The sequence below is a fragment of the Embiotoca jacksoni genome, unplaced genomic scaffold (genome assembly GCF_022577435.1).
Source record: "Embiotoca jacksoni isolate LCO1_2020_lvr unplaced genomic scaffold, fEmbJac1.0.p SCAF_26, whole genome shotgun sequence".
Taxonomy (NCBI): domain Eukaryota; kingdom Metazoa; phylum Chordata; class Actinopteri; family Embiotocidae; genus Embiotoca; species Embiotoca jacksoni.
The window spans coordinates 2,123,464-2,132,378 of record NW_027185377.1 but is presented as its reverse complement, the minus strand read 5'-3'; the positions used below and the strand labels follow the sequence as shown (position 1 = coordinate 2,132,378).

Below are 8,915 nucleotides of genomic sequence, written 5' to 3'. Positions count from 1 at the left end.
TTTCAGTAAAAGTCCTGCATTGAAAACGTAGCTGTAAGAACACAGATGGTCCAAATGGAGCTCATTTGAACCACAATGCATACTGTTTAGTAGTTTAATGTGTAAAAATACTTCATATTGTGTCAATTCATCATTTATTTTCTGCAGTACAGTAAAAAGTGCAATATTTCCCTCTGAGATGTGGAATAGAAACATGAAGTCACATAAAAATGAAGAAAAAAAGTCATTTTGCAGCTATGTGGTAGTTTTTTTTTGTCTCTTTGTGGTTCTTTCATTAACATTTTGCAGGTGAAGCCTGGAGGACCGTGGGTCCGTTCAGCAGTCCATCCATTCACACGGGTCATTGAAGGGTCCCTTCCTGAGACACTTTCATCGATGTCGTATTGGACTTATGAGGAACAATAAATATATTCCAAAGTTTACCTGAAATTAATACGAGGCTTCAACAGTAAGAGTTAGAAACCTTCATCCATACTTAATCTTGATTACAGCAATCAAAGCCTGTTTCATGTAAATATAAGCAACTGACTATTGTTTTAACATGATAAACTATAAATCTATCCCTTAATTATATGATTTCTGAAGAAATTCCAGATGGCGACAAGAGAAAAAAAACAACGAAATGTAATTTTTATTCTTGTCAAAAACATAAAACAATTTTAATTCATGAGGTTTAAAAATACACTGAAGAAAACCATCAGGTTAAAAACAAATCTGATAATTCATGTCTGAAACACTTTTGTAAAACTTCTGTAGCTTCATTTCTGTGTCAATCCGACATCAAACCATTAAATCCTATTTTGCACACATGAAACATGCGGACCAAAATAGCAACAACAACTAAACTGAGACACGTTTGTTTTTTCTCAGCTGCTCTGGGTGAAGAGTTCCTCCTTTAGTCGATGGTAGCGTCCTCTCTTGGCCATGAGCTCGCTGTGCGTCCCCTCCTCCACGACAGCCCCCTCCTCCATGAAGATGATGTGGTCGGCCTTCTCCACAGTCTTCAGCTGGTGCGCCACCACCAGGACCGTCCGGCCGCGGGCCAGAATCTCCTGCAGCACCTGACAAGTCAAACACCGGGTTTTTACTTCATGCCCATGTCGGTCTGGTGTTAAGCTGCAGTCCTCTTTGGACCATTTCTCTTCTCTAGCGCTGCAACTAATTATGATTTTTATTGTCAATTACTCTTCAAATTATATTCTGGATGAATCTTTTGGTCTTGTTCTGTCTGATTAAAAATCAAAAACCTCAAAATGTTCAATTTAACAGAGAAATCCAGGAAAATGTTCATGTTTCAGAGACTGAAAATTTATATTTTAAAGTTTACTTTAAGTCATTTCCCGAGCCAATCAGTCTCTGAATGATGTTGTTTAAAGTCACAGTAAAATTAAAAACTGCATTTTTCTATTTCTAATCATGTCGACTGGATCTGCCCAGAAAACCTTCAATGAAAGGTGAAAAAAAAAGGATCCCGAAATCTCCTTCTGGATGTCTGAGCTCCTGAAACTCAAATCGGCTGCAGGTATTCAGGTAAAATGATATTAGTGGCAAAGACATGCTCAGAATATTTGTATTTTTTATACTCACAGTATGCTGTGCCTCGACATCCAGTTTACTGGTGGCCTCGTCCAGGATGAGGACCTGCGGATCTCGAACCAGAGCTCTGATGATGGCGACGCACTGCTGCTGTCCCGCTGCCAGTCGGCCTCCACATTCCCCGACATCTGTAGACACAAATAATGCAGTTATATAAATATATCAAAATCAAACAAGCTTTGTGTTACCTGAACATCTCAGAACCTGCCTGTTCCAGAAATCTCCGAATTTTACAGTCAACCCTCATTAAAATATCTAATCTGGTGTCCTGTGATCACAAACTTTTAACAAAGACCGTTAATAAAGGTAAATTCATATTTAACCACTTTTCCACTAATTTCTGTGGAGAGTATGTCACAGTTTCCTTTCCACAATGCAGAGTGAAGCTTAATGCAGCATTAAAGAAATTGGACTTAAAAGTTACAATTTCTACAGTACATTTACTAACTTTATGAGGTTTTTTTCATCCTAAAGTGTGAATATAAACGAGGCTTTATTCATGAAAATGTCTCAAGCACAAGATAAAATATAAACAGTACATAGTCTGGCCAAAAAAAACAACCTACTGAGGAACCTTAACGGACAATAATTACAGTTAAAATATGACACTGAAACCTAGAATATGATTAAATAGAATAAATAAAACTGTATTTGTGGAGTGGATTTAATGACTCTTGTGATGATAAAACTTTAATTCAGTACAATTAACGACCATCTGTGTTTCTATTAAACGTGTGAAGCACAAAGATGACGGGCAGCTCGGTACCTGTGTCGTATCCGTGCTCCATCTCGGAAATGAAGTTGTGCGCGTTCACCTTCTTCGCAGCTTCCTTCACCTTCTCGATGCTGCAGTCCTTCAGGCCGTATTCGATGTTGTATCTCAGGGAACCAGAAAACAGCACGGGATTCTGGGAAACCAGGGCTATCTGCAGACATAAATACGTAGTAAGTGACAACGTGGTGCAACAAATGTTGGGTACAACTTCATGAAGTGGAAAAAAATATATATAAATTTATAAAATAAGATGTGAAATCCAGTTTATTTTAAGATAATAACGTGATTTGTTTCTCGAGAACAAAAACCTGAGAAACCAGACGACAATGTGAGTGAAACACGCCATCTCACATACTTTTAATTCAAGGATATCTGATGGAACATTTACAATCAACAAATCTCTTTTGCTTGGTAGTCGATGCTGCATTCCTGTCCTCGTTGGGGGACATTATCTCCACTCAGACATGTTTGTAGCAGAGACGGTTAGTCGGTCCAGACTGAAACATCTCAATAACTAAAAGCTAGATTTCATAATATTTTGTACAGACAAGCGTGATATCCAGAGGATGAACTGCACGGACTCTGAATCTCGTGACTTTTCCTCCGACATCACCAGCAACCAGAGGACACTAAGCCCCGCCCACCAATAGCAGAAACCTGACTGCACCTCAGGCCTGTCAATCAAACAGACCAAACAACCAAACATGCCGGTTTTTGAGGCCTAATATCTAATTAATGACGGAATTATTTTCAGATTGACCATCAGAAAATTAATAAGAAGGAGTGACTTTAGTGAATGACACCATAAAGACTTGTATTGACTTTGTATTTCATGAGAGAAGTTCAATGGGAGTCTATGGAGCCGGAGTCTTTTTTTTTAACCCAACCCCTAGTGGTCCTCAGTGGTACTGCAGTTAAAGCCATCGGCTTTGTTTTTCAGATGCGGAAGCTACGTCCACTTTTATATACAGTCTATAATTCTAACAAATACGGTGTTCCTGTAACTGCTCCTGTAGCGCCATCATCAGGTCAAAATGTTAATTTGTCCAATAATTAGGTTTCTGCCTAAATACCCGTTAGATACATTTAATACATTACATGCACGTATTAGACATCTTTAATGGGACATGTTGGCCGTGGTCTGTTAACAAATGTATTTAAATGTATAAAAGACATGTTGATACTGGATTGTATTTGAAGTGACTGTCAGAGGTGAAGCAGAAGATCCTAATAAGAATGGCTCTTCCTACTCGGCTGTTTGTAATAACAACCTGCATAATGGGACATGACTGTGAAGGTGGTGCAACATACACAACTTGCCTTTGTTTAATCCGTTTACATGTGCATCTTATTTTTGAACTCTTACATTGTGCCTTCATGATATGTCTTTCTATTGTCTGTTGTTGTGAAGCACTTGAAACTTTACTTTCATACAATAATCTATATAGAAAAAAGGTGCATTCCGGCATGATTTGGTTAAACTGAGCTCCTCCTGCCCGACTCTACCTTCTGATTCAGGTATTTCTGTTTGTAGCGGTGCAGCGGCTCTCCGTCCAGCAGGATCTGTCCCTCCTCAGGTTCATACAGCCTCTTCAGGAGACTCACGCAGGACGTCTTCCCGCTGCCGTTGGGACCCACCAGGGCCGTCATCTTCCCCGGCTGCAGCGCCGCCGACACCGACTGCAGAGGAACACGTCAGGGCAGCGGTGATACATCAGTGTCAACGCGAGCGATACCGCCAGGACGCAAACTGTTACCTTCAGAGCGAGTTTATCTGGAGGAGCCGAGGGATATCTGAAGGTGACGTTTTGGAGAACAATTCTTCCCGTCAGCTTCTCGGGAGCTAAATCTCCTTCCTTCTTACACTTCGGCGTTCTGTCCAGGTAGCTGAAGACTTTGGAGATCACGCCGACTGTGGACACCGTCTCGCCGTAGCAATACAAGAGCTCCTGTGACAAAAAAACCCAAACACAACATTAATATTGTTATAATCTACGACTCAAGTACCTTAAATATCTACGATGGAGCTCACCCTCAAATTGTTTGACATGGGCTTCTGGTAGAGGAAGAAGGACACGAGACTGCCGATGGTGAGGTGACCGGACGACATGAGACCGCGGGCCTGAACCAGCATCAGGATCTTTATCCCCAGAGACACTAGCTGAACGGGAATAAAACATACAACGGAAATTAGACACAAAAAAAATACAAATGCCGTGAAAAATCAAATGTTAGAAAAGACAAAAGTAAAGATACTTTTTCAAGTTTATGAGATGCTGAGTCACCACTTTTACTTTTTAAGACGCAGAGTCAATACTATCTTTACATATCTACTTTTACAATCTATCCCATAATATCGTTTTAGTGAGTTAACATTATTGACACAGTGTCTTTAAACTTTTTTTAAATTTAACATACAATGTGTTTGACATCTTTGCTATCTAGTAAGTTCAAATAATCTATTTGCGACTGTAACTGCGACTACTGAAAATGTTTTACTTCTATAAATATCAAAAAGTACCTGACAGTTATGTGGTTGAAACATAAAACCGAGCGCCAACTGCTGGAGCTAAAACAAAATGAAGCCAATGTAAAAGTGCCAAAAACTGCAGTTCCTCCAGTGGCCACTTGAGGCTCCAAACTCCAATCTGCATGTTCGAATTTTCCAACTTTACAGCACAAATAAACATGTTTTCATGCGTTGAAAGCTCAACATCATCGTAACCTTTCCGATTGAACTCCGTACCCTCCGTATCAACAGGAAGATGGCGCTGTAGACTCCCGAACGTCTCTTGATGGCGCCCATCTGCTGCACAGCCTCGTGGTACCTCCTTAATTCTTCCTTCTCTGCCTTGAAGCTGCGGACCGTCCGAATCCCGCTGACGCTCTGCGAGGCCAGGTCTTTGGTGTGAGCATGGCAGTCCTGGATCTGGTTCTTCAGCTCCTGTAGGCAAAAAAAAATTAAAAAATAACACGATTCAGTAACATCACGACAGCAGACTGACTAATAACTCAATAAATAAAAGCTGAAAGTTCTCCAGCTGTAAACAATTAATCTTCTTTCGTCATTTTGACTGGGCTCAGTTAACTTTCTTCTTCTCTTCCTCTTCTCTATAGAAAACTCGTAACAAACTCCATCATTTTCCTTGCTGTTTATTTGTTGTGTTTGTTTGTTTGTTGTGAAGTGCAGGACAACAAAGGAATTAAAGATTTGTAGCATTTCTTTCCCAATACGAGCAGTTTTCTACGTTTTTTTACCGTCCCGTCACGCCCACCTGGGACAGGTGGATATATTTGTTTTGCACCACGGCGAGGAGCGGCATCTCAATGCAGGTGAGCACAGTGAGCTCCCAGGACAGATGCAGCATCACGGCGATCATGAGGCAGGTCTTCACGGTGCTGCGGACCGCCGCGTTGGCGTTCAGCGCCACCGTGCGGCCCATCCTGTCCACGTCGCTGTGCAGGCGCGAGGAGAGTTCTCCTGCACCGGGACACAGAGAAAAGAACTTTAAAATCTCTGCAGAGTTTCAAGGTTTTGTTACAGATTTATTGACACACACATCCCTGCAACTAAGATCTTGTAGAAGAACAGCGGAGGCAGATTAATGCACACGGTTTTGGAAATAATGTGTTAAACCTTCAGAAAAAAAATTGGATTTCCTGACCCTGGAAATCATGTCTTTAACAAACATGCCAGATACGATGACACGTTCCATCTCACCGGGTTTGTTCTCCTCGAAGAACTGCACTTCCTGCTGCAGGAGGCTGTGATACAGCAGGTGCTTCAGCCTCTTGTTCAGTCGGGCCAGAGTACACATGAATATGCCTCCTCTGAGGCTAGAGAACAGCGCGCTGTTGAGATGGAGGGGAAAAGGTAAAGTTTATTTTCAAATCACCGAGGTGACAGAAAACGCAACTGTTTGTGTGTCATCACCTTCCCAGAGAAACGAACACCAGCTGTCCGACCTCGTAAACGAAGCTGTTCTGAAGAACTTGACCGCTTAACATTTCGATCACTCTCCCTTTACACAGCGGGATGAACGTTTCACCTGTTAGGAGACGAGTGACGTGAACAAGGTGGATAAAATCTCTATATGTAAGGCAGCTGTAGCAAATGTGATATTTCCTACTTACAGATGACTCCACAGATGAGGAAAGTGAAAGCTGCGATCAGGTGAAGAGAGTCCGGCTTGAAGTATGTCAGCATCCTCGTAAGTAATCGCCTGCCATCCAGTTTGCTGCCGTCCTTTTTCTTCCTTCCATCCCCACAGAGGCCCTTTTCCCAGACGACGCAGGCCAGCGCCGAGGCCGCGGGGACCAGGAGCAGCGCGCCGAGGTCGGGCGACGGCCCCTCGTACGGCTCCGACGGAGGAGCCGTCAGGAAGCGTCCGCTTTCCAGCACGGGAGCGAGCAGGCAGACGAGCGCGGCCAGCCGGCGGAGCGCGGCCCGGGACTCTCCGTCGGTCAGCGCCGAGGTGAACACGTGGAGGACGACCCACTTCACCGCCCCGAAGGCCCACACGCCCGCCAGTCCGCCGCGGCCGGAGCACTCCAGCAGCAGCAGGCCGGCCCACAGAGACGCACCCAGAGCGGCATCGAGGAGAAGGATTGATAATCCGCAGGCTGACACTGCCTTCATTCCTTCAGTGGACGGTGAGGTTGTAAGAATCTGATCCTGGAACAGAAAATGTTAAAATCACTCAACAAGGTTCCCCACAAACATCACATTTAATCTCTTAAATTTGTGCCAATGATATTTGATCAATCAATAATTTGTTAGAAATCTCCCCGCTGAGGAAACTGAGGCTTCAGTATGACTAACCTAATGATGTCATACCTATTAATATATCAATCAGGGGGACCACACCTGGACTTTAACCAGAGTTCCCACATTAAATCAAACATTAAATTCTCTGACGTTCACTGAATAAAAAGTTGAATTTCGATGAAGGAAAAACAATCAGACACATTATTTTATTCCAATAACTTTGTGTGTTTATATTTATTAGTTCGCGGGTGTTTTTAACTGCTTAAACAACAAACTGAGCAAAAATATTTCTTTTTAAATGGGACCAAAAGAGTGAATGTCCTCGGGCAGCATGCTTCTTACTGCTGTTTGTCAAATCAGTGGCTACTGATGGAGTAAAAACACAACTACAATATTTCCCTGTGTAACATATTAATGAAGAAGAATGAATAAAGTTTAAACACCCAAACCATCTGATTTCATGTTTTACACTGCAAACATAGAAGAATGTTCCTAATATCATGTCATTTTAACACACGACGAGTTAACAGCTGTTGCTACCAGCTGTTGCTACCAGCTGGTAGCTTCAGTGATGACGACAGTCACCGGCAGCTGTTCAGCCTGTGACCCACTGAAAAGGTGAATGAAATGGAGGTTATCAGGACTCATGTTAGAGGACTTACCGTGTGTCTATCGTCCTCTGTCCACGACAAGCTAACCGACTGTTACGTGCAGGTGGTTTAGTTTCACTTTCGGTTTAACGTGTGGTTCCTCCGTACTCCTTAAAAAAGGAGATAAAAACAGTTCGTCGACACAATTTACCAAACTCCGTCTTCATCTCAGTTAATTTCGTTTCGTTATCTGACGCTCGAGTCGACGTTTGGGCTTTTACAGAGAAAACAAGGGCTGTCTGTCGTTCCGCAACACAAGCCACCAGATGGCGGTAGTTTGTTCTTTCGGGTAGACAGACTTCCGCCGGAAGTAGTCCTTCAAAATAATGGCATGAAATAGTTTGAAACGTGTCTCTTTTATAGGAATACATTATTCAAAATTGAGGAAAAACAATAAAACATTGCAAAAACTCGAACTGTAGTCTTTCCTCACTTTTTAAGTATTTTCTAAAAATATGATTCAATTGAAAAACATAAAATAATGTTGATATATAATGTTAATAAGATTGCAGCCTTACAGTTCTCCTGTGATGGAATAATACTGCCTGTTTTTTTTTTTTTTTTATTTTTTTATTTTTTTTTTTTATTATTAACACAGAAAAAACAAGAGCAGTGTGATGAACTACAACTTGACAACCAGTGAACTCAATATAAATGTTTATAACCCTTTCCACCGTGGAGGTTCATGTTCCGTGACTGTTATCCGTTATGACACCAAGACCCACAGCCATTATTTGAAGGTAGTCAAGCGGCGCGAAGAGACTGCCTGGTGCTGCTACGAGTAAAAGAGTGTGTTGCAATTCAGTTATTCTGAATCAAATTTGATTTGGTTATGGGGTGGTGGACTCTTATAAGGCCGCTACTTAATTTTTTTATTTAGTAGGCAGAAGTAAGAATTTCAAACATTTTAATTGGTGTAAAATCAGATTCTTTTCCCTTCTAATGGGAACAACTTTCGGGTATTTTTTAGTGATTCATTGTACCATTGCAAACAGCTGTTTGGCTGCAGGACATCTGGACTAAAATCTATTCAGAAACGGTTTAAATGCCACAAATAAAACAACAGTAACTGCCAGGCTAATGCAGCTCTGGAGTTTTTACGTAAAATTCAAATCAATACGTCCCT

At 41.8% G+C, this 8,915-nt stretch overlaps 1 protein-coding gene across 2 annotated transcripts; it reads right to left on the bottom strand.

Annotated features, from left to right (window-relative positions):
• Positions 1-606: 606 nt before the first annotated feature.
• On the bottom strand, positions 607-8,058 carry tap2t (transporter associated with antigen processing, subunit type t, teleost specific). 2 transcript variants are annotated; one of them, XM_069160061.1, is made up of 12 exons: positions 7,802-8,058; positions 6,506-7,046; positions 6,306-6,420; positions 6,093-6,223; positions 5,647-5,852; positions 5,097-5,315; positions 4,404-4,532; positions 4,129-4,320; positions 3,878-4,051; positions 2,363-2,522; positions 1,588-1,724; positions 607-1,061 (listed from the first exon to the last, which is right to left on the bottom strand). In XM_069160061.1, exons 2-12 carry the CDS (start codon positions 7,008-7,010, stop codon positions 867-869), a joined length of 2,163 nt encoding a protein of 720 aa, XP_069016162.1. In that variant the 5' UTR covers positions 7,011-7,046; positions 7,802-8,058; the 3' UTR covers positions 607-866. The 2 variants fall into 2 exon arrangements, with proteins under 2 accessions (XP_069016162.1, XP_069016163.1); XM_069160062.1 differs by having other exon boundaries at positions 5,118-5,315.
• Between the last annotated feature and the right edge of the window lie 857 nt (positions 8,059-8,915).